The sequence below is a fragment of the Ammospiza caudacuta genome, chromosome 6 (assembly GCF_027887145.1).
Source record: "Ammospiza caudacuta isolate bAmmCau1 chromosome 6, bAmmCau1.pri, whole genome shotgun sequence".
Lineage (NCBI taxonomy): Eukaryota > Metazoa > Chordata > Aves > Passeriformes > Passerellidae > Ammospiza > Ammospiza caudacuta.
The window spans coordinates 21,320,215-21,345,632 of record NC_080598.1 but is presented as its reverse complement, the minus strand read 5'-3'; the positions used below and the strand labels follow the sequence as shown (position 1 = coordinate 21,345,632).

At 47.4% G+C, this 25,418-nt stretch overlaps 2 protein-coding genes across 2 annotated transcripts in view; both read left to right on the top strand.

The window, feature by feature from the left end:
- Positions 1–17,769, top strand: part of PNPLA2 (patatin like phospholipase domain containing 2) — a 28,510-nt gene extending 10,741 nt beyond the window's left edge. Inside the window, exons 2-9 of the mRNA XM_058807908.1 lie at positions 4,222–4,454; positions 4,630–4,695; positions 8,667–8,876; positions 9,601–9,661; positions 10,379–10,546; positions 10,992–11,124; positions 11,514–11,636; positions 12,448–17,769. Coding sequence (XP_058663891.1) covers positions 4,222–4,454; positions 4,630–4,695; positions 8,667–8,876; positions 9,601–9,661; positions 10,379–10,546; positions 10,992–11,124; positions 11,514–11,636; positions 12,448–12,712 — 1,259 coding nt within the window. The 3' untranslated portion in view covers positions 12,713–17,769. The remainder of the gene's footprint in view (positions 1–4,221; positions 4,455–4,629; positions 4,696–8,666; positions 8,877–9,600; positions 9,662–10,378; positions 10,547–10,991; positions 11,125–11,513; positions 11,637–12,447) is intronic.
- A 919-nt stretch (positions 17,770–18,688) lies between these two features.
- The window catches only part of CRACR2B (calcium release activated channel regulator 2B), a 44,568-nt gene continuing 37,838 nt past the window's right edge, over positions 18,689–25,418 (top strand). Inside the window, exon 1 of the mRNA XM_058806967.1 lies at positions 18,689–18,825. The gene's annotated coding sequence lies outside the window, so the exon portion shown is untranslated. The remainder of the gene's footprint in view (positions 18,826–25,418) is intronic.

Below are 25,418 nucleotides of genomic sequence, written 5' to 3'. Positions count from 1 at the left end.
AGGAAGGAGTCCATTTGTTGGTGTTGAATGAGAAGCAGGTTTAGTGAGGATCTGCAGTTCCTGCCTGCCGCACTAGTCCAGGCAAGTTATGGCATCTGCAGTCTGGGGTGTGACCTCACTGTGCCTCCTGCCAGCAGGGACAGAGCGCTGCCCCACATCCACCAGCTCTCTGAACTGTCCTTTGCTCTCCATCCCTGTTGGAGAACTTGTCCTTTGGGCTTGTATCCTGTTTACTGTTGCACTAGGCAGGGAGTGGGAATGTCCCTGGCACAGGTGGTCTTTGTGCTGACACAGAGCTCTCCCAGAGAGACCTGCAGTGTCATGGGTGAGCTGCAGGATTGAATATTCAGAATGCCCATCCCTCTATTTAACTTGCTCTGCTCCTATTTTTGTCTGTGTCTTGGGCACTTTTTTCCATTTGGAATACTTCATGAGTCATCTGTGATTTTACTGGCTGGCAAATAGACACCAATATGGTCTAATGTGGCTCAACAGGAGACCATCATGGTGCCCCTGGTGCCAAAGCCCTGCTGCTGCTGTGGGTCTGAAGAGACCCTTCTTCTCCACTTGTCACCCCTCCTGTGGAGCAGTGTTTAGGCTTTGTGATGGTCCTCATGCACTGCACAGGTTTGGAGATGCCTTTCTGTTTCAGCTCAGAGCTCTTGGCAGCAGTTAAGGGTCTCCCCAGCTGCTAGCTAACAACAGTTTTAGGTGATCCATCTTCAGCTCTGCTGTCCCAGAGGCAGAGTAACAGCAGGCTGCTCTGCTGGGATGTTTGTTTACAGTTATAAATAGCATGTGCTGCTTGAATGCTTTTCAGGTTAGAGTTTAGGGGCTGCCAGGCAGTACAGACTTAGTTACTGGCTTATTTTGGAGTTGAGCATGACTGATAGAGATGAAAGTCAGTTGTTAAAGGGAGCAGTCTAACCCTATGTCAATAATGTGAGGCTGGATTGATACAGCTTAAAAATGAAGTGTGAGCTAGCAGCTGCCTTCAGGCTTTTCCCATGGGTGCCACTACCTTGCCCCTTATAGCCACTGCAGATGACAATCAGCAGAGTGGGGACAGCTGACCTGTCTTTTCTGGCAAGGGACATATTAGGGTGTTTCAGGACATAACTGAGTGATGTTCCTTTGCGTCATCACAGCTGAATTCAGATAAGGGCAATAGCCCTGCAGTACTTGGGTTTATGTATAACAACACCCAGTGGGGCACTGCTGGGGGTGGGGTAAAGAGGAATGTGGGTTTTCCAATGAAAATGAAATATTCCACATATATTAATGCAACATTTTTGAGGAATATTGGCTTAGTAATATAGGGAAAGGTGTTGAATTAATTGGTTGGTGTGAGAAGAATGAAATATTTTCACAGCAAACACTGCTAACTGCTAGGGATTGCCTCTGCCCCGTGGTATGTACCTCAATAAAGAAATACAAATTTAATTCAGCTTTTTCACATGACTCTGTGTCCTGAATCACTAGATCCATTAAAAACAATGAGAATCTTTCCTAAGGGCTGCATCTGGCACTGGACTAGTCCTAGAAATAATTGAGAGCTGTTGGCTGACCCCTGTAGGAGTTGTCTCTCTTGACTGCCTCTAATTCAGCTGCTCCCTCTGATGGACTGCAAACAGAACTTGAGCTGGTTTTCCTGGAATATCACTTTCAGTAGTAACAGGATTAAAACACTGTCACTTCTTTTCTCTCCTCCCAAATATATTTCCAAGAGGACTTGTCATCTGTCATGGATCTTGCTACATAAACCTGGCTTCTTTGGCTGACCCCTCAGCTGGCCTTATTTCCCAGAAAGCTGGTGGTACTGCAGGTCACCCTGTGCTCATGCCTTCCCACAGAGCAATTCCACATCCAGCTTTGGTGCAAGTGATTCAGCAAGTCCAACAGAATCACAGATGTCTTTAAACAGAAGTGCCTCAGAGCTCCTGTGGGTATGCATGTATGCACACATGTATAAAAGGAACCCAAAAAAAAAAATCCAGAAAGCGTTCAAAGAATGAACTTGCTAATTAGCAATAATCTAACTTTGCCCTCCTGGGTATGAAACACTGATAGAGCAGGCAGCTGCAACTCCGGGCTCCCCTCAAATGCTCTTTCCTGGCATAGTCAGGACTTTGCTCTCCTGTTTTTGTTTAAAAACCTATACCCCTTCCAGCTCACTTTTTTTGTTCAGTCATACCTCCATTTTGTTGCAGTTGTTTTCAGTATTGCTGTCACATCTTTCTGCACACTGAGATGCCAAGCCTGAAAGCATCATTCCCTAAGCAAGCACCATCTCCTGGATAATCCACACTCTCCCCAGTACAGCTTTTCCACACAGGGGTCTCCCCTCAGCTGCATGCTCAACACTCACCCCCCACAATGGGGGTTTCAACCAAGCCAACAATTCCCTGCAAGGCACTCAGTGCAGAGGATTTTCCTTTATGGGGTGGTGTGAGTAAGGTGCTGGGCTGGGATCCCTTCAATTTTTGCTTGATTGCTGTTTCTTTTGGTGTTTTTCCTCCCCTTGACAGACACGAAGGTGTCTTAGGGAGCATTTTGAGTGCTAATGTCTCAGTGATTATAAAGTGTATTTCTGTGGGGCTGACTTCTTCCATGTTAGGAAGGATGTTGAACCATGTGGCTACTATCTGAAACAGGCTGGGCTCAATGGCTTACTGCTAATTGAGTAAATAAGATCAGAATTAGACTGCTAAACATTGCTCTAGGACAGAAGACTGGGATTACAGGGCTAAAAATTGCTTCAGAGGGGGAACTTTGGCTTTTCTGCTAAGTTGCTACCTCACAATGCCTAAAATCCTGACCTCAGAATCTCTGGTCATGTTCAAGGGTCCAGATCTCTGCGTGCTTGAGCTACTGGTGTTGGTGGGTTTCCTAAGCCCAGAATGACGTTCCCAGGCTGCATTGATGGAAAACATGTTGCTAGTACACGTGTATTGCAAAAGATTGGGATGTGTCAACATAGCATTGAGGGTTGTTGCTCTTATCTCCATTGTATTTATTAACCTGGGTCTAACTTGAGTTCTTTCATTTGCTGCCTTGTTTTTGCAATTGAGAAACTGAGTGGGAGAGCAAAATGAGGGGACTTGCAGATAGCTTAAACTGGTTGTCTTTTGTCCTTTTCCAGGAAATGACCTTCAGTTTGATTGGAGAGGAGTCTTAATTTGTAAAAGCATGCTTCTTTTGTCCTGGTTTCTCTAATTCTCTCCCTCATATTCTTCTCACTTGTATGTTCCTGACAGTCCTTGGAATGCAGTGATTAGCTAGTACTTAGAGGAACTATTGGATCTCATCATGGCTGGATGTGTGTAGAGGCATCAGTCAGTCAGTGGAAAATGCTGGATGCTGTAGTTTTGTATTTTTGCTTCCTTCTATCCCTTTTTTCTTATTGGAGAGCTCTGATGTACTTGCCAGATGGGACTCTGAGTGACTGAGATAATGGGCTTAGCAGATACCTTCCCTTTTGTGCAGCTGGGATGTCTCCTCTTCTCAAACCCAGCTGGGTCACTGTGTGAAAGGGTAAAGCAAGCATTCCTTCACAAGTCCTGCTTGCTATCAGGGCCTAGTTTAGTGCTGTGGAATTGGATATGGAAGGGATGGGATGCCAGAGGCTCTGCAGGAGGGACTAAGTCTCTGATTCCTTAATGGAGCGTTAGTTCCTCTTGCTCACTTGAGATGTGGCTGACACTCACAGCAGTTGAGATCACTTAGCTGGAAAGCAGCAGCTTTCCTGTTCTGGCACTTCTGCTTACTGGCTCATGATTAGTTTGCCTGTCAGGTAAAAGATGCTTACTAGAAAAGTTTTATTGGAATATGTTTTGAAGTGGATTTATCCATAAGCTCAAAACTGTTGAAGTGTCAGCCTTGTTTTCTTTGTTAGTCTGTTTTCACCAGCCCTGAATTGGCCAGTGCAACAGGATCTAAAAAACAGTGTGAGGCCTTAGTCAGATGTACATGATCTTTCTTGACTTCATAAAACATAAGTAAGAGGAGAGTGGTTCTTTTTGATGGGGGTGTGTGAGGCCCAAGACAACAGACTTCCATGACTTCTCTAACATCCCCTGTAAAGAACCTCTTGGTTTGAGTTGTGTATTAACCAATGGGGAGGAACCTCTGGGGAAGGCTGGGAATGAGGCTTCCCTGTGCCTAGTTTTGTAAAGAAGAGTGCTTTTGGTAGCATTTCATGGTGCATTTGTCTCGTTGCAGGTGAGGCCGGTGCCAGCATTATTCGGGCGTCAAAAGAAGCTCGGAAGAGGTTCCTGGGCCCGCTGCACCCCTCTTTCAACATGGTGAAAACCATTCGGATGTCCGTGTCCAAGATGGTGCCAGACAATGGGCACGAGGTTGCAGCAGGACGTTTGGGTATTTCCCTGACACGGGTCTCTGATGGGGAGAATGTGATCCTGTCAGACTTCAATTCCAAGGAGGAACTGATCCAGGTGAATGGACTCTTACTGCAGTGGGCTGGGCAGGAGCTGTGTGCAGTTTTGTTTTGCCTTGGTCTCCAGATGTCCTTAATACTGGAGTATAGTGCTCAGCACATGGCAGCATGGTGTTCTGAGAACAGTAATAGTTTCAGTGAATTCTTAGATTCTGGATCTCTTTCTCCCTCAGGCCTGTATCTGCAGCACCTTTATCCCTGTCTACTGTGGGCTGATACCTCCAACCTTGCGTGGAGTGGTAAGTAAGATTCTAAGATGGTCCTTCATTAAATTACATACTAATGAGTAGGTTTTGACAATGTTATTGCCTGCTGGCAGCATTTATCTGAGGAGACACAAGAAATTCCCAAATAAACAACTTCCAGCAGTGGATAGGCCTTCTTTCCACTGCTGCACACAGTCAACTATAAATGTCCTGAAGACCAGTGGATTTAACATAAAGTAACATATACAGTCTGGGGAAGGGCTGGCTGGCTCAGCAGTGTGTTGTCATGGCTACGTGGTACACCACTTTGCATCACTGAGGCTCCAGCTGTCTGCATGTGGAAAGAAGTTTGGCCCAGGATAAAAGGCATGAGTGTAGTCCCTCTCCCATGTGCCTGACACTTTCTGCAGGGCTTTAATTAGTGGGGTGAATGCTGGCCCTCTTTTCCATGGAATTCTTCCTGTCCTTTCTCTGACAATACTGCTCTGCTGCATGCCAGAGCTCTGTTAGAATTGTGTCCAAGGCTGCCCAAGAGCAATTTCTCCCTCTATCATGTGTTTGCATATTAGAAATGAAAATACATGAAAGCTGTGCAGAGCTGCAGCATTTCTGGGTATTGCAGTCATGCTTTAAGGGTGTCCTGGTTGAACTTGGCTTCCCTTGTCTACACAGGTTAATGAACACATTAAAGGGCAGGGATTTTGCAAACTACACAGCCAAAAGTGAGAGGGAGAACTGTTATAAAATATATGCCCTGATTTACCATAAGTGATCTGACCAAAATACCTCTGTCTGTCAGAGCACAGCATCAAATCTGCTCTGATTGCTACCTGTGTCCTAAAAGTGAGGTCAGTTTTGCTCCTGCATAATACACAGCTTGGCTGGTTTTGTCTTCTGCAAGCATGTTAGTCAGGGAAATGACCTGGAGGAGATGTCCACTGTTATCCAGCCCTTCAGAGAAGTGACAGAATCAGTAATGGTTTGGTATTTGCTCAGCAGCTGCTGCCAGGGCTTTTTCCCTTCAGCTGGTAGGACCATAGCAGTGGCTCTTGCCTTGCACCTCTTTGGGGGCCAGTTAAGGTCAGTGTGCATCAGGAAAAAATCTCACCATTCCAAAACTGCGTACAACATCAGGGTTTCTGGAATGTGCAGCTGCCCTGGCACACTGAGGAATAACTTCTCATGGGAAAAGGTGGGGAGGAAATATGAGATGAGGAAATTTAATTCCTACCTCTTCCCCAGAAAAGCATGGCTCTGAAGGGGGATTGCAGATGAGGTGAGAGGCTAATTTGGGTTGGGTATGAACTTGGGAAATGGTTTTGAAACAGAAATGCATGATTCTTAGCATGCCTGTGGTGACTGTATTTGTCACAGAATAAACTGACTGACCTGGCACAAGGCAATGTTTTTTCAAGGCAATGTTACTGTGTGCAAGGTGCAAAATCCACATTTTGCCTTCCTCCTAATTTTTTTCCAGTGTTCACTTCTCTGAGATCTGGTAGTCTCATGGAGTGGATGATAGAGATGGGCAGGGGCGTTAAAAAAACCCCAACAAGTTAAATATTGAGAAATGGAAAAGTCAGTAACTGACCTGCCAGCACACACAGTAGTTGTGAGTTGTGTGCAGCATGTGGGTGAGATGAATCCCTGGCAGGGGTCACAAAGCTGATTGTCAAATCATGTGAGTGAGGGGCCCTGTGCATGGGATGACATGATATGGGAATGGAAGTGGGCACCCCAGTCTATGAACCATCCCCTAAAGCTGCTGCTGTGTGTGCCTGCAGGCAGCTGGTGGCTCCAGCCTGTGGCTTTGGGCTGTTCTGGGCCTTGCAGGAGGCTGGAGAGTGGTTACACTTGGGCTGCTGGAGGTTCAGGCAAATCTAAAGTGCAGCTGAACTTTTCTGAGGAATGTTAATCAGCATTGCTTGGAAGCAGTGGATCAGAGAGTGGGGTGGGCAGGTGTACTCCTGGAATTCCATGGAGTCAAAAGGGTTTGCCTGTCAGCTCTGCTGTAGTTGAGCCTTTTTTCTAATGGCATCTGTGCAATCATGCTGCCACCCTCAGGGAAATGGGTCTTCTGCATCCTTACTGCAAAACAGTGTTTTCCAGCACTAAAGCTTACCTCCTTTTTCTTGAAACAAAAGTCCATGCTGCCTGCTTTGCTCTGTTCTGGTCCCACTCAGCATGTTGGAATCTCATCCTTGCAAAGGGAGTCAGGCAGACATCTCCAGCTCTAGCTGTGCCTAGTCTGGCTTTCAGTGGAGCAGCTTTGGGAAGAGGATGACAATGGCAGTTTGCTGTGGTTGCTTTAGGCTTAGGGAACTGGTGCCCACTTTAGCAGGGGGAGAGACTTCTGTTGATTGTTAGCATCTCTGTTGTCAGAAAACATCTTCTGAGCAAGCTGTGTTAGTGTTTCTGAGAGGATGTACTCTACCCTTGAGTTTAATCTGTCATGTCCTTCCACTTTCTTCACTGTCCAAATTCAGGTGGTGTAGGAGTCTCTAAGTGCCTGTCTTGACACAGTGTTTGGTGAGCAAGGGCTGCCATGAGGATAAAATGTCCTGTGCTCTGAGTTTGGGCTGCTGTAGCCTACCACTGTAATCACAGGCTGTCTCCCATGAAGCTGTAGGCTCTTTGCAAAGGTAGCCCTGAGGTTTAGTTTGCCTCCCAAGAAGGGAATGTGCAGTCCACCCTGCCCCTGTTGCATCAATGGCAGCTGGCTTGCTATAGCTGAATTTAGTTGCTTTCAGCCCATGAGCCTGTGAACTGTTCTCTAGGGCCAGAGAAGCTACTTGAAGTCTCTCTGCTTGTCTTGTCTGCCATACAGAGCAAGAGAGAACAAAGTGTAAAGCAACCTTGAGGCAATACATCCAATGTTTTCCTAGGCATTGTGCAGCAGAAGAGCAATGTTGGTGGTCAGTCTGCCTGTGAAACAAGAAGGAGCAGGCTGCAGAATGGAGCACCTCCTCCTTCAATCAGCATTCTGTGCTCTGTCTGGGTTTAGCCTCTACTGGCTCAGCTTCTCACCCAGCAGAGCTGAAAGATGTTTACAGCTGCTACTAGTGGGGCTGCATAGCCCCTGTATCATGATTTGTGTTTGGGTAGGAAGGAAACAGATCCAGGCAGCAAATTGCAGGATCAACCCTGATATGAAATCAGCAGAAGTCTTCTGTGACTGAGGTTCACAAGAGCTGGAGTTGTTGCTCTGCAAAGACCCCCAGCTTCCTTCTCTTTTGGCTTGAGCAACATCCTTCTCCTGTTATCTTTTGCATGTTGCTTACTCTGCCAAAACCTGTGATAGGGATCATCTTGCTCAGCTCCTTATGCAATTACAGTAGCCAAGGAAGTTTTGAGGACATACTACTGGGGTTGCCCTTCCTGCAAGGGTAACACAAATGTGTTTATGGTACAGAAGTACAGAACATTCTCTGATAAGAGAGTGCCTGTTAAGAGCAAAACCCAAGTCCCTTGTGCTGTTATCACATCACAGCAAGTGGATTCCCAATATGTATGCATGTGCTGGGATTGCTGCTTGATAAGCCCACTAGCAACAAATCAGGTGGTTTTACTCAGAGGTAACAAACCTTCTGCCAGTGGGGACTTGTGTCTGAGCTTATTTATTTTGAACATAAGTGAAAAATGGCACAATGTCACAGTGTGACAGCTTAGATCAGTGCTAATTTGCACTGCAGGTAGTTGTTGGTGTGTATTATTATTTAATTGGACAGCAGTCAGACCACATAGGAGTTGTAAGTCAGCAGTCACACAAGTCAATGTGCCTTTCTTATTGAATGTTTGTGAGCAGCACACTCAACCAAGAAAAAGCACATAGCAAAAGGAGTTGTTGTAAACAACACAGCTGTGCTATCACTGGTTTTTACTCCTCCAGTGCTGGGGGATGTATTCCATTCTTTCTCAAGTTGTTGGCACAAACAGGAAAAGGAGTAAAATAGCTGCTTGATCAGTTGTGAAAATGAAGATTCCTGCATTTGTCTTGATTTCAGAGATATGTTGATGGAGGGATTTCTGACAATTTGCCCCAATATGAGCTGAAGAACACAATCACAGTGTCTCCTTTCTCGGGAGAGAGCGATATCTGCCCACGGGACAGTTCCACAAATATGCACGAGCTGAGAGTCACCAATACAAGCATCCAGTTCAACCTTCACAACCTCTACCGCCTCTCCAAGGCCCTGTTTCCTCCAGAGCCACAGGTGAGTTTCCTGGCCACACCTGAACTTGGGGACCACACATCTTGGGCACTGGCTAAACTGTGTGCACTTTGGCAGGAGAAGATTCCAGACACTGTTAGTTTTGTATCTTGTGCTTTGTCTTTAATCTTGACATTATCAATCCAGTGACTCGCTAAGCCTTGAGCACCTGCACAAGGGTTTGTCTTCTTTTTCTGCTAGAATAGCTGGAATTCAGGTGGTAGCAGTTGCTTGGAAAGCTCTCACGTTGCTCTCTTGAGAGTAATCTTTGCCTGGAAGTCAGGCTCACTGTAAACAATAAGCATGCATTCATGTGCTGAATTACTTGGGCAAGTTTTTTCCCACCTCTTCTCTAGTCTTAGCTGGCTTTATCTGCAAACACAATGGCCCTTCCTGGTATCTGCAGGGAAGTATTCTGGGCTGCTTGTCAGAGTGACTGACTGAAGGCTGCCTACAGCAGCATCAGCTGTAGATGGGTAGCTGCAGTCTGTGCCCACACTTCAGTAGGATCCTAGGTGTCCCTCCAATTGAAATTGTCCTGTGATTCCCATAGCCAGTGTATTGATGCTGTACCTCCCATTCCTGCTCGAAGCCTGAGCAAGGCTAGCAGGAATGGGACTTTTTCTTGGGATAGCTCAGGAGTCAGGAGAATTCCTCTGAAGCCAGCCTTGTGGTAGGTGTTTGCTCAGCCAGTTTCCACATGAAACTTCCCTTCCTCTGCCCACAGGTGCTGCGGGATATGTGCAAGCAGGGCTATCGAGATGCACTGCACTTCCTGAAGAGGAATGGTAAGGCACTGGCCATTTGTAGGGTGCACTGACTTGCCTGTTCTGTGCCACACTTTGTGCCTTGGCTTTGAGAGTACTTGATGGTGCATGTGAAAGGAGGAAGGGAAGAACTGAACTATGCCTCAGATACTAGGGTATGGAATTGTCATTAATGAGTCTAGCACTTCAGGAAGGAGAGGTGGAGTGTGACCTTGGCAGTTACCAGCACAGTTGCTGGGCAGCAGTGCCATTTGTACCTCCTGCAGACACCTGGCTGCTCTCCGTGTGCAGCTGGCTCTGTGGCGCTGCCCTCAGAGCCCCGGTGCCGGACACTTGGGCGCTGCTCTCCTGCCTCCAGCCGCGGCAGCGCTGGGTGTGCGCTTGCTGCCCCCTCGTGTCCATGGACAGTGATGCGGACCCGGATAACTGGGATTGCACTGCCGGAGAGAAATCTTGCCTGCAAGATGGGTGACTGGCAGATTATAGCAACAGAACTCTGCAAAACAGCACCCTGCGGAACTTAAAGGGGAAATGTGAGAACTGATGGGGAAGGAGAGAATGAACTGAAACCGGCAAGATTTGTAGCTCCTTGTGGTAAGCATTACAAGAGATGTAAGCTAAAGAGGCTGGGCATGACCTCAGCCTGAGAGGAGTGAGGGTGAAGCAAGGACTGACACTCTAAAGGCCAGGCAGGGCAGCTGGTTTGTGTCATCCTTACAGAATAACTTCTCATCTCAGGTCTCCTTCATCGTCCAAGTCCTGCCCGTCCTCTCCTTGCCATAGAAGCACCTCCAGGAGAGAAGGAAGAGGAAGAAACAGAAGCTGAGGACCAAGAAAAGGACAACACTGCCCTTGCTGTTGTTGAAGAGCATATCTTGGAACACTTGCCTTCCAGACTGAACCAAGGTATGATTCAAAGGGAGAGATCACAGGTAATCAGTCTTCCTGTGCTGCCTGGTCTGCCTCAGAAGATTACTGGGATATGTGGTTATTGTTTATAGCTGGGGTTGGTCATGCCCAGGGATTGAAAAGACACCTGCTGAGGGTTAGATGGATTGGGGGGGGGTCTCAGATAAAGTTGTGGCTCATACTGTGGAGGCTGGACTGGGAGAGGTTGATTCATTTGACAGTGTTCTGCATGGTAAGGAGAGGAGAGGGTCTTGCTGCTCACTCCTTTAGAGTCTGATAAAGGTGAAAACTGCTGGTTTTAGCTCTGCTCAGGGAATTACTAACCTGAGCAAGACTTCCTTAGAAGTGGGAGGTAGCTGCCTCAGGCTGAATAACTTTTGAGGTATGACAAGAAAAGAGTGTCCTACTGGGGATATTCAAACACATTTTCTTCTGCCTTCAGCTCTTGTGGAGGCTTGTGCTGAAAGAAGAAGTTTCTTGACTGGCCTGAGCAACATGCTGCCTGTGCGTGTGGCCACGGCCATGATGGTCCCCTACATGCTGCCTCTGGAGTCTGCAGTCTCCTTCACTGTCAGGTGAGCCTTGGGCTGGTCCCTCAGTGCTGCTCTTCCTAGTGCAGACAGGTATTTGATGCAGCTGTAGTGTTTGAATGGCCAGAGAACGGAATTCTCTCTAATTCTGCACTGCTGGTATTCCTGGGGAAGAAGCTCTTGACATTTACCAGACTAAAAAAACCAACCAACCAAACCCTTACAAACCAGAAAAACCAAGAACCCCAAACTTTTCCTATGTCATTTAGTTACAGCCACTACTTCTAGCTTGAAGGAAGATTGCTGTGTGCTAGAACTTGCCCCAGAAAATGGTGATAAATTTTTGAGCCTTAAGAGAGACTTTGGAACTGGTGCTCTTTTAATCATATTCCCTTGTGTGGCCCAGCTAATGGTTGTCTCCTGTCTCTTTACAGGTTGCTGGAATGGCTCCCAGATATCCCTGAGGATATAAGATGGATGAGGGAGCAGATGACAGAAATCTGCAGCTATCTTGTGAAGAAAGCCAAGAAGAAACTGGGCAGCCATCTTTCAGCCAGGTGTGGCTGCTTTTCTTCAGAGCACTGCTCAGGAGGAGCCCTTCATTTCCCCTTACACCTTTGAATTCTAGAGACTCTATTCCACTGGAGCAGAGCAAATAAGGCACAAATTGACCAATAGGATTTAGCACTTAGGCTGAAAATACAAATCTGGTCCAGGGTTTCTTGGCTTCCTTAACTGCTGGATACACTCAGCACATGGTCCCTTTCCTTTGTCGCATTATAGGGGACAAAGTCTAATTGTCCCCTATTATGGGGGATGTGGCCTAAAGTAAGTCTGGTTAAAACAGTATGCCAGCTTATTTCATGCTCCTTCTGGAAAACAGAAGTGCTTGTCTTTGAGGCATTTGCTGGTCCAGGATCTCCAAGAAGTATTTGTGTTCAAATGACCTCTTCTACCTCAAGCCTGGTTTTTGTGGGGAGGGAATATGGTGCCCAGAGAACACCAGAGGGTTTTCAAGTGAGACCAAGTGCTTTGGGCCTGAGTGTGTGCCTGTGCTTCTGGACTGAACCCCTGGTTTGAGGCTGTGGCAAGAGTGTTGTGTGGATGAGAATAGGAAACTCTCTCAGTAACAGTCAGCGGGTCCCAGCTGTGATGTGATCCAAGTACGAAGGTGTGATTCTTACCCAAAAGAGTTCATGGTCTGAATAACTGAGAGATGTGAGCAGGGAAAAATGGGCACACAGAGACTTCTCACTAGAATCATGTAGTCAATTTAGCACAAAACAGGACTGTGGTAGTGGAGCTCTAGTCTGGTGACCTGCTCAAGTCTTCTCATGTACCGAGTCTTTGCATGTATTTGCCTTTCAGGCTTTACTACCACCTCGAGCTCGGAGGGCCCCAGAAGCTGCCAATTTCGCCCCCAGCACCTTGTGGTGAAGCGCTGCCCATGTGGATGAGGAGCCACCGCTCGGTCTCTGACGTCATGATGAAGTGGGAGGAGTACCAGCGGCAGCTCATGCTGGGCTTGCTCTGCATCAACGTGGACATGCAAGCCTCCCTCTTCCCTCGGGAAGGGTTTCAGTTAAAGCTTCCACCTCTAGGCTGTGCAAAAGAGTGCCTGCCACTCTTCTGAGCCTGCTGCTGTGAGGGGATGAGAGTGGGTGGGAAGGAGAATGGACACAGGGTGGGACCAGTCTCCTCCCTCAGCAGCAGGCTGCCCCATGCTCCTGAATATGTTGCCATGGGGATTTCCCCGGCATGGACACTGGTGGAATTGACTGTAGACTTTTGTTGCCCACTGGGCCAAGCAAGGGACCTTTGTGTTCACAGCCACACACAGGCTGATTCCTTGCTCTAGACTTGTGGTGAAGCCTGGCCATTGCCTGTGGCCAGGCTGATGTTGACCCAGCTGGGCTCTCCCAAATAGTGCACTTTGAATTGCCACTGGCTTTTTACCGCCAAACAACAGGATGTAGATGACGCTCTCAAGTTCATACAGCTTTTACCTCCCTTGGTTTTTCAGAGCATGTTTCTTGATTCCTCTCCTTAAATCATCTGACAACCTTTAGTTCTTTGTGCTACTGAAAGATGAAGTAGCCTCTTGCCAAACCAATTTTTGTCATGGCTTTCAAATCTCCTCCTGACTTCCTTCTTTGCTTGAAACCATGTCCTTTCCTCTCTCCCTTAATTGCATCCACACCAGAAGCCGGAGCTGGTCCTGCAGCAGACTACACTGGAACTGCAGAAGTGTAGAAAAGTTATCTGTTTTCCCTGATTCATGTTGTCCTCATCTGTCCCGTTTTGATTGAGGTCCTCAGGGAGCTACTGGGACTTGAACTCTGAGTGTTAAGTGATTGAACTTATTTAAAGAAATAATTTTGACAGATTTTTTTTTTTCCAGGGAAAACATGTTGAATTTGAGGCCCTGTTCCTCACTCTGAGAATGGAATTGGTGTTGGGTTGCCCTGAAAAAAAGCTCAGCCTGCTTATCTCAGGATCAATTTAGCAGCTGAAGCAATATGAAGTGGTTGTAGGAAGATGAGAATTGTGCAGGGCATGTTATTTTTGAGAGGCTTGTGGTGGAGTGTCACAGCAAGTGCTGGGAAAATGGCTGCCTCTGACAGGGGTCAGTTGGGCTTTGCTCCTTAAGGGGCTGTACAGCTGAGGTAAATTCTGGGTGGGGGATGCAGAATGGATCTCCTGCCAAACTGAGGCTTTTATCTCTCTTTTGCTCAAAAAATTTGGTTGGTGAGGCTTTGGAATGAGAAGGATTTAGGCTTGTAGCTACACCAGCATCCCAGCTTGCCTGTCTAGTGTTGTGGCTCACAGATCCTGCTCTGCAGCTAGCAATAGCAGGAGCATGAGAAGTGAAGACTGTTGATGCACATGCAGCCCCTTGGAACTGGCTCCTCTTGGTCTTGCCCCTTAAAATCCAGAGCTGTAGCAGAGCAGGACTCTGCCTTGAGGCGCTGCCATCTCCGCAGTGGTCATGGCTTGTGTGAGGTGTATGAACCCTGTGTTCTTCACAGGGTGAGACGTGGCTTCCTGTGGGGATTGCATGGACTTAGGCTCTGACAAACCCAGCTCCTGGTATCTTTTTCTGCTGCTTGTCTTGCTACATGAGGCGTCTTCTACCTCTCCTAGCACAAACAGTGTGCAATGGCCAAAGCAAACATATGCTGTCTTTGCTGGGGAGCAGGACAGGGTATCAGAAACTGATTATGTAGCCTATACATGGAATAGTAATTTTTAATAGTAATTTTGCACCTTAGATTTAGAAAGGGAAAATAAACCCAGAAGTTGTGCTAATCACTGGAGAGAGTAGTAAGTCTTCATGAGCAGTGTGGGTGACGGGGTGGGTGCTGTTTCCTACGAGCACAGCTGTGCACTGGGCATGGGTTTGGTGTTTGTGTGGAGATGGATAAGCATCAGGACTCTGCTGCAGTGGCTGTGCCAAGCTGGGAGGCAATGGAGTGGGCCTCTGCCCAGGAGGCAGTGCAAGAGTGAACTTGTGACTTGGTTGTCACCCCACTGCCCTTGCTGGATGAAACTATGTAACACAAGGGCCTGTGCAGTTTACAAAGCAGGCCTGCACTTAACGCAGTCAGATTTAGTCTTAAGCTTTGCATAATTAAGTCAGTTAGGGAACAGGGAAGTCACTACAGGAAGAGGAAAAAATTGGAGGGTTCTGAAATCAGGATAGAATGTTCAATTACCAAACAAGTTGATCTTGTGATTGTTTAAAGCCCACAGAAAAAAATGCTAGATGCTAGTGGAAGTGAACCAGTAACAAGCTACTGTCACTTAGAGGGAGCAAGATTAATTTGATGAAAATTGAAACTGAGAAAAGGTGTTCATTTAGTGGGTTGGTATGGGATTTCTTTTCTTCCACTGTTTTGGACTACCTTCTTAGGGGGAATGGCACATGCACAGCTACTTAGATTGCTAAATACATATCTCTTGTCAATTGGCAAGAACACAGAGATATTTAGTGGCAAGAAACTAAGGCATTTTGTCCAGAAGGAAAACATCTGAGAGAGGCAAAACTGCATAAGCAAAATCTCGTGTTTAGAAGCTGCTGCCCTTTTGACTCTGCCTTTTTTTTTTTTTTTTTTTTTTTTTTGAGTTAATATATGGGTGGAGAAAATGATACAAGTATTTTCAAGTATTTTTTTATCCCTTCTTCCTGGACTGGTAAAACCACTGAGTGATTATGTAAACCACTAAACTATGAAACAAAATACTCCTGGCAACAGAGAGTGCTAAGAAGTTGCAGCTTGGCACCCTTATCCCTTGCCTTTTGCATCAGAACTGACTGGTCTGGTGCTGACTAGGCTGATGCCACTGTCTTCCAGTGCTCTGATCCAGAAGGCTTGGGGATTTTGGTTCATGCATTTGAGGAGACCAACAGCTGTGCCTGGTAAAAGGCCTGAGTTTTGTTCTCTATTTCACCTCATCTGTAGTTTAATTTATTATAATAACTTCTCCATGAGAAACTTTTGTACACTTCAAACTATAACCACAAATCAAAGCCTAGCTTTAAAAATAAAGGTCTAACTCTTCACAAGGAAATTCCTGGTTTTCCTATGCTAATTTGCAGGATGTGAAAGATACTGGGAAAGTACTACTCTGTATTAACCCTTTCTTTGCCTCTTTTTATTTCCCAAGTGTTACAATGGCTATTGTGTGATAGCCTGTTGGCTTTATAGATTTGAGCTCTGATAAAGGAACTGCAGATATGTTAAAAATACCTGACACTAGCCTCATTTTCCTTTCGAAAAGTTTCACCCATTTGCTTGAAATTCTTGCTGCTCATCCATCACAGATTGCAAAGGATGAAGGAATTAGGGAAGATCACTTTTCCCACTAATGTAGCAAAAGGGCTGTGTCAGCTTGTGAATAGATTTTTGTTATGCAGTGCTGCCTTGTCTAGATGAGACCCCACTCTTTTTGAAATCTCTGGAAACCTTGTGGTAGGCTCTGGGCTGGATATGGAGGGGTTTATTACAATAGTGCTCACTGGAACTGTTCAGCCCCTTGTTCTGTGTGTACCTCATGGTGTACAAAGTTATCTTCTGGGCAGCCATTGCTGATTAACCCTCACTTGCCAGGTCCATAGGAGCAAGGTCATCTATGGCAGTCAGTCCTTTCTGCTCCAAATGGTGTAACTGGGCAGCCCAGCAGGACTCTCCAGTGTATGGTGAGTGGGAGGTCAGGTTCCTGGACAAAAATTCATCTTGTAGTCCATGTCCAATGATCCTTACAGCATTCACTGGATTCCTGCAGGAGTCCCAACCCTTGCCCTTTCCACTGTTTCACATAAAGGGTCTGTGCATTCAGGAATCCACTAATTTTTCCTCCTTCCTGTCTTATTAATTGCTGCTTTTAACAAGGCTGATGGTGACCTTGTTGTGCACATAACCAGCCCCTAACCTGCACCACACTGTAGAGTTGTTCTGTGTACAACAGTCTGTGCCTATGGCATGCTCTGTAACCCACAATTAGTGTGTAGTGTAATTGGTTTGGTTTGCTGCCTGCCCTACTGCTAATACTGTTGCAAGCTGATTTTCAAGGGATAGGAGAAAATACTGACCACTATGTATAGGACCTAGGAATTGTTTTCTCATGGCTCCTTGGAAGGCTGTGTACCTGCAACACTCAGAGAATAAAAGAGAATCTGCTGTCTGCCAGCACTGGGGTGTCCCTAGTACTTTTATATTCCCCAGTGGTTTTATTAATTTAAAATTTATTAATTTAAAAATTAATAAAAATGATCTAGTAATTCACTACTTCCTTGGAGAAAAAGAGCTCTCACTTTTGCCAAAGCAGTTGTGGGAGAAATATCTGAAACTCTGTGTGTTTATTCCTTAGGGGAATAAAACTATAGTAAATTTCTGTTAAATATATGCCAGATGTGGTGGGTGGCAGGGCCACCAAAGTCAGAGGGCTTTGCCAACTGACTTTGTTTTCTCAAGCTTTGTTTCTGTCTTCTCCTTAAATCAGTGAGAGAATGGACCACCTCACCTGGCTGCCACATCAGCCAGTTTGTTTGTGCCAAACACGCTGTGCCTTTACAGTGGGCTCTGGCCTCCTGTCCCTCGGGTGTCTGCCTTCTGAGTGCAGCTGGACTCGCTCTCCTCTCCCTCCTTCCCCTTGCCTGCTGCTGGGACATTGCTCCTTTTCCAACCTGCAGGCAGCTCCACTAGGACAGCCCCCAACTGCATCCACTTCACTCTTTGGATTCACATCAGCCCTCCTGCACAGGGAGCACAAAACTCCAGTTCCAAACAGAGGACTTAGAAATGTAACTGAAATAAATATGTCTCACTTCTGGGGTTTTCTCTTGTTCTTGAAAACAGCATCTAAAGCAGCTCTTTGAGCTTTGTGTGTCCTGGGACTACTCCACTGCTGCCACTGAGTTTGAGAAGACCCTGAAGCACACAACACATGTGGAGGTCCTGTGGAAATGACTGGTGTCAGAGCAGCAACTAGACCAGCAATAGCATAACAAGTTATGTATTTATGTGGCAATGTCACTAAGTAGTGTTCACAGTCACTTTAAAAGTTCAGTATTAAATTGTTGATGCTTTTTTTCCCCTTCCTGTTTCTATTTTCTAATGTTTTGCTGAAGAAAATGTAACTATTTATTTTGGCAGAACTATATCTTCTAATAAAAACTTTCTCAATATATTTACCTGGCTCTGGTAGGCTGCTTCTCTTGCTGTTTTAAGGCTTATTAAATATTTTTTGGATGCACTGTATGATGTGGGTTTGTTTTGCTAGGCCCAAGCCCATTCAAGTTCCTTTTGGGGTCAACATTTATCCAGTACACAAATAAAGGGGCCATTGATCTAGAGGTGCATTTTGGTGCAGTTCTGATTTACTCAAGCCTAAGTGGCTCAAGTGCTATTAGCCTCTGTTTATTGGAGATCTGTGGCAGACCCGGGTTTCCAAGAGGAATTAAGGACCTTCTTGTGGGAATAGCAGGTGTTTGGCACCTGTGAAAGTGTTCGTAAAACGTTATTCACAAATCTGAAACTTCTCCATTACGGGACCACCTCTTGAGGAAACTGACCTGGCTTTCCAGAGCGTCTGTTTCCTCGCTGGTGAAATAGATGGTAGCGGCTGCTGTTAGGACAGATACCGAGGCCTGCCCCGGTTACTCTCCAGCTGGAGTGCATGGAAACCACCGGCCCTCGGGCTGTGGGAAGGCCGGGGCTTTCCTGGGAGCCAGCCCAGAGATCACGAGCTGGGGCTTGGCGCTGCGCGGCTCTGAGGACGCTCCAGGGCTCGGGATCCACTTTGTCCCGGCTTTTGACAGCCGGAAACTTTTCCTAGAGACTTTGTTATGTGCTGTCATGTGACGGGGACAAGTGCTGGAATTAGCGTTATAGGATGCAGCTGGTAAAGCAAACAGCTTTCTTGACCTCTAATGACTGGAGAATAGCAAACCCGCCAGCCCGGTGCTGTTAATCAGTGACATGGATCCTTCTTCCATAAAGCGGCCCGGGCGGTGCAGGCGGCTCCGCCAGGGGGCTGGGTGTGCGCTGAGGGCTCTCCCGGCCCTCGGGGGTGCTCGGGGCGGGGGCAGGGCGGCCCATCCCGAGGGCCCGGCCCGGCTCCCGCTGCCGCCCGCCCGCCGGGTTCGGCCCGGCCGCCCGCCCGCGGCCCCGCTCATTTCCGGCCGGGGCCGCCCCGGCGCCAGCGGCGACTCCGCTCCCGCCGGGCCGGGCCAGGCCAGGCCAGGTAAGCGCCGTGCGGCGAGTGCGGGGCGGCAGCGGGGCGGGGGTGTGGTGCTCCGGGGCCGGTCCCCTCGCCGGGGCAGCTGCCGGCTGTGCCCGGCCGGGACCCGCAGCCGGGGCGTTGGGAGCGGCTGCCCCGGCGAAGGGCCCCGCCGGAGCCTTCACCCGCGCTTCGCCGGCCTCCCCTGGGCTGTGGGGAGAGGGCAGCGGAGGGCTGGGGGCCCTGCGCGCTGCGGGGTCCTCCCCTGGCTCCTGCCACACACCTGCCCCGTCCGTCCCCAGCGGTCCGAGGTCCCTCGGCGGTGACGGACGGGTGCGGAGCATCCCCGTTCCTGTGCAGCGCTGCCTTCTGCACACAGCGCCCCTGAGGCGGAGCTGCGGCCGTGCCGCGGGATGGGCAGCGCTGCCCCGGTGGGGTCCGGCACGGAGAGCGGCTGCCGCTTTCGCCTTCTCTCTTTTCTGTCGCTGGGAAGTTTGCAGGCTCCTTTGATATGCGGTCACGGAACTCTGGTCTTTCTTGTTGAACTTGAGTGGAGATCTTGTTATTTTCTCTTTTCCTTTTTCCAACATCCTTTGTTCATGGAATATTTTTTATTGCCATGGTCCAGGTGCAGATGACAGATATAAAGATGCTGCAGGTTCCTACAGCAGCTGTGTTGGTGCTGCATCTCCTTTTCTGGAAGGAAAAAAGTACCAAAGCTTTCCCTGTCCTAAGACTGCGGTGTCTTTCTCTTTAATATCTTGCACTCATGGGATGCACTCTGGTGAATTTGTGTGTTGAACCTAAGTCCTTCCTGTAGGACTTCCTGAAAACAGCTGAGGGGAAAAGAGTCTCAGACACAGGGAGATGGCTGTGCTCAGGAATGTCCTGAGGAGGCAGGATAGTCCAAACACAGCTTGCTTGTTTAGTTGTGACCTGCTGAGTTCTTGCTTATTCTGATGGTTGTTCTGCATCAGAGGGGGCTCAAAATACCTTAATTTCTAGCTTTGCCTTATGCAGGCTCAGGGGCAATTGTATCTTATTTTTCATGTTCTTGAGCTATATTTATTTCTGAGGATCATCTAACAAGCTATAGATGAATACATATCTATACATATACATCTCCTGAGGGCTATGGAGATGCTTTTCTTGATCAATCAGATAATCTGTTTGGTTTGTCCTTTCACTGTTCAGTTCAGGTGGTGCAGAAGAGGTGCTGAAAAGCTGCAGTGAGCTGGGGTGGAAGAAGCCTCTCTTTGCCAGGACACCCTGCTCCACAGAGAATGATGTGAGGCCTGAGATATAAAATTTTAGACTCTTTCATAAGATGGTATAAAATGTCTTTGAAGCTACCTTGCTGGGCAAAAAATATTCTCCTTTCCTGGAGCATCACTCTTCTCTTGCCTTCTTGTGGCAAGCTACAGTGGGAGTATCAACTATCCAGCTGGAAAATCTGCTTGGTCGTTTTGTCACCATCAGATAGGAAAATTTCTCCCCCACAAGCCAGTTTGATGCATTCGATGAATCAAGAGCCTCCCATCTACTGACCTGAAGGTGGTGCTGCAAAGGAGGGCTCAGTGTGGGGCTGTCTTTAGCAGCACACAGACAGTGCTGGGGAACTGCTGTTCCTCATGACTTTGCCAGGCAGCCTCAGAAAATGAGCTAATGGGACGAGGACAATTGACAGCAACAGGAATCACATGGGCTCAGCTGTGTGCACAGTGCTCTTCATGGTCAGAGAGCTTTAAGGAAATCGATCCCTATGGACAGCAAACTAGGTTTGGTTTCTGTCATGCAGCTTCTCACTCTCTAAATCTTTTTGATTTCATAAGGTTGCTCTGGGGACTGAATCCTCCCTCCTCTCCTCCCCTGCTTGCAGGAGCTCGTCTTGGATTTAAGGACAGTGAGGAGAAACTTCAGCTGTAGCAAATGTGTCATCTTCCACTGAGTGGAGCAGCATCTCCCTCCTTCCTGCCAGCTGCCTTGGCTTGCTGTCCCTGTGAAGTCTGGGCTGGAAATGCTTGGTTTAATCTGTACATCTGAATCTCTCAGGATTCATTTGCTGTCCTACCAGACCACAGAATTGCAACAATCAGCCAGAGTTTCTGTCCTTTGTCACTGTGTCTCCTTGGAGGTATCCCCAGCGCAGCAGCTTGAAAGGGAGGTGCTCTGGATGTCCTGACTGACCCTCCTGATATTTTCCTAGCAATGTTCTCCTTTCCTCATCCTGTATCCCTAGCCTTTAATTTCTTGGCTGGTGTTGAGATGAATTTCCCTCTGCTTGGCCCTAATGCACATTTTGCTAAGCAAACCTGACCCCTGCAGCTGTGCAAGGAGCACTGGGGTGGATCTACAAAGTATTTCCATGGGCTCCTGCTGTGGCTGGGAGCACCAGGTGCTCCCCTCCAGCCACATGATCAAAAGGTTTGCCAAGTTTTGAATACCACCAGCCACACATGAAAAAAAAACAAACCATAAAATGACTTAATTTTTTTTTTAAAGTCACATTCTTAATTTGCTTTTTCCTGCTTATTTCTGATTGTTTTGAAGATTTCTGTGTGTCTGTATAAGCTGCCAGGAATGCTTTAAACTCAGTATTTCACCTGACTGCAGGACCTAGGTGCCTCAAGCCGAATAACAAATATTGTGAGCTTTGGGAGAAAACAGCACCCAAAGTAGCAGTGGGTTGTGGTTCTGTGGGCTTTCAAATGAAGGCTGGAGCCATGCTGGGCTTTCCTCTGCCTAGTTCATGTTGGAGTAACATGGCTGGGAAGCCCTGTGGACCTTCTAATCAAATGTTTTTCTCTTAACCTTGTGTGACAGAGCACTAAAGCAGCAACAAATACTGTCTTGTGTTCTCAGAGACTGTGGCTTTAATCTAATCATAGGTTTGTTTTGGAGGAAATAAGATATGGTGCAATGCTTTGGAAGGGTACAGTGTTCTTATCTGCTTGGCATAACTGGAGGAAAATCAGTCAAGTAAAAAGAGTGAGAGCAAGGAGGCTTGTAACATCCCTGCTTTCTATCCAGTGGAGTGTGTGATTGCAGTTAATTTAGCAGAGATGTCATCTGAAGGAGGAGCTCTTGCCTCTGCTTCTGTGCCTGCAGTCTCTGCTGGTACAAGAGTTTGTATCACTGTTCTGCACCAGTTACTGCCCCATCTGTGTGGAAGGGACTGCCTGGTTCAGAAGGATGTCTGGGGATTACACGTACCTGACAGCCCTGCAGGAAAGGTTGTGTTGTTCTGGGGATGGCAGGAGAGCTCTGAAAATGCCTGGCAGCCACGAACCTCCTGAGATTTGCTGTGGTGTTCCAGCACTGTGTGGGCTTGGGGCTGGCTTGTGTTGATGGTAAGATCCTGTAAAGGTGTCCCTGCTCACAGCAGATGAGGTATCCTGGGCTGAGGCAACCTGTGTTTCTGGAGGGATGAGACTGAATAAGGGGAGAGCTCTGAATACCTATCCTACAGCTTTTTGAAAGAATTAGCTTTTAGCACATGTGCTGGATGAAAGTAAAGCAGTGAAGTAAAGGCTTGAAAAAGTCTAATTTTTGTAACTGTGCACTAAAGGTAACATACCTACCTGTTTATTGCTTCCTACTTCAAGCTCTTGCAATGACTAGCAGGCAGGATATCTGCAGACCTTTGGAGGAGTTGCTGTGTGGTGTTAAAAATAAAATTGCGGAATGTCTAAATATGTCATTTAGGCTACGGAAAGCAAACCTTTTGGGGAAACTTCAGCTATGTTTGGATATAGCTAGGTGAGTCAAGCCTCTGGAAAAGGAGACAGCAAACTTGCAGGCTAGCTGTAAACCTTTGGCTAGGCATGGTGGGAGCTGGGCAGAGGTTCAAGTGCAGGGAGGCAGATCTAACACATCCTACAGGAACTTGGTGGCCCTGACTGTTGCCATAGTTGAATTCTTCTCCAGTTTTTTCAGCATAACATCTGTGAGTAACAATAATGCTTTTATCTGCCTCATTTTTCCCTCTGGAAAATGAAGAGGAGGAAACCAAGCTCATCTCTAACTGAGAATTGAAGTGGTAGGTGACCTATAGGTTGACAGCCTAACAGATGTTGAAGTCTTATCTATAGACAAGATTTTTGCCTCCCTGTAAAGCACTGCTTTGTTTCCTGGCAAGGAATAGTGGGGCTGTATTTGTCTGGGGAAAGTTGAGCTGTGTGCCTGTGCCACCACCTGAGCTGAAGGTGGGGCAAGAAGCATATGTATTGCTGAGCTTTATTTTTCCCCCAGCCCTAGTTTGTGGACTAATGCCCATTTTTTGTGGGGTGGGACAGGCAGGCCAGCAGAGCCATCTGCTCTGGGGTGAATTGCTGCAGGCTGAAGCTCCTGGCCCCTGCCCAGCTCTGCTCCTCAGCAGGTGCTGAGCTCCTGAGCTTTGCCCAAGAAGAAGGACGAGCGTCATCATTGCTTAGATAAGATAAAGCATGACCAAAACCCTTGGCAGATGTGGCTGGATGCTGACTGGAACTGGTGCAGCTCAGAGGAACAGCCAGGATCTTCAGCTGCGGGGAGGGTGGCAAAGCCTCTAAAACAGGGAGACTTGATGCTGGAGCCCAACAGGGAATGTGAGTGAAGGAACAGCCACCCAGTAACCCTGTGGGCAGGAGGACTTCTGCTGTGTGTGCCTGTGGCTGTGTCCTGTGCAGACTCTGGTGTGGATGTTGCTCCATGGCAGCTCTGTCAGCTTGGTGCTCTCCAGGCAGGGCTGTGTGGGTGACCTGGTGTCTAGCGGGGCTGGGAACCTCTTCAGCAGCAGTGTCTCTCTCTCTCTTCTCCTTTGGTTTTTGAAGTTCTGAGATATCTGTTGTCCTGAACTGTGTCTGGGATCATGGGAACTAGGAAAAAAGTTCTGATTTATTGGAGAGAGACAGGACATGTGGGTGCCCTCACAAATGTTCATGTTTCTTCTGTTGCACACTTTGCTCCTATGATTGAGAGCTCCTTCCTTCTTCCTTATCCTCTTTGCCTCTTTAAGGAGTTTGCAAGATGCCTGATCTACCTTTCCTTTCTCTCAGATATGCAGCCAGAGGGGTAATCCTCTGCTCAGGCACAGGTGCTCAAACCCCTTTGATTTAATGGATTTTAATGGCTCAAAGTCTCTTTCGCTTCCTATGCAAATCGGGTGGCTCAGTCAAAGCCAATGGATGCAAATGGACCACTTGTAGCTGTTCCCTCTCCTAGAGCGGTGTGGGCTTTATGCAGAGCATGGGGATGAGCCCTCAGGAGCTGGGAGTGCAGAGCAATACGTGGATTTGTGCTGGAGAGAGGTCAACATGGCTGTAGTTCACCTGTTCCCAGACTTGTGAGGTGGGATACCAGGCAGGATATTTCAAGCTGTCGGCATCAAACGAATGAGTGTTTGTAGGAATGGATTGACACCTGCTGGTTCTGGGTGTGGGGGGCTTGGCTGGTTATTGTCTCCCCTCTCTCCTTACCAAGTCCCTGCTGCATCCCAGTGCAGAATCTGTGCCGACTGTGATTTGGTGACTCAAGCCACTCTGACGCCTGGATCCCTTTCCTCTATTCAGGCTGGGCAAATAATGTTCAGTCTGTAATCATGCTTGAGAGCTCTTGCTATTGCCCTAGATATGGGGAGCTGGAGTGATGCTTAGATTGGCTTAATCCAATTCCATCTGAAAATCCACTGCTCTGAACAATAAATGTTGCATGTGAGGGGTGGTATTCAAGTGTCTTTACTAAATCAAAAACCTTTTAAGCATTGGTAGATGAAGCCTTTTTCTTTTCAATGTGTACCACTAAATACACAGGATGTGCAGTATGGTTGAATTAGCATTACTATGGGAACCATAACTTTTTGTATTTCCTGACCTTTATCTGTGTAACACTAAGGGCTCATTAATGTGCCTCCAGAGTGTGGGGTTTTGGGGGTTTTTTTTGATGTGTTTTATAAGCTTTTTTTTTTTTTGTGGTCAGTACTAAGAGAACCTTTATAAAGAACCCCAGGAGGAGATTAGAGATAGGACAGGGTGCAAGGGCAGGAAAGCAGTTTGCTCCCTTTTCTGTGCTGTTCCAGCAGCATCCCAGCCAAGATCATGGATCAGTGTCAAGCAGGACTTCTGCAGCAATGGTGAACAAAATGGTGAGTAAATTCTCCTGCTTGGAGGCAGATACCTCACTTGGTATGGGTTTGTTTGGTTTTATTGGGTTTTTTTTTTGCCACAGCTGCACTGTTGGAGCCTGCTCCAGGGGATTTGGGGTCCTGCAGCTGAGGCAAAGCTGAGCCTGTGAGGAATGGAAAGATGATCCTCATGCCTTCTGCTAGCACAGAGACCTCCCAGAGGGCTCAGGGGAACTCTCTGGCCCTGTTAAATCTTTAGTAAAGACAGCTGTGATTGTTTGTAGGAGGCTTCATGTCCGTTTTTTAGTCTGGGTTTTGAAATAACAGTCTCAAAATAATAGGGAAGGACCCATCTTTGCCTTCTGCAGGTCACATTTGCTTGTTGCTGGGACAATGGGGCTGTTTGGAGCTCCTCTCTTTGCAGATTAATGAGGTCTCTGCTGTTCAGATACCAGCTGGAGTCTTCTCAGTGGAAATTTGGTGGAGGAGGGAGTTTTCCTCTCTGTGGAGGGTAGGC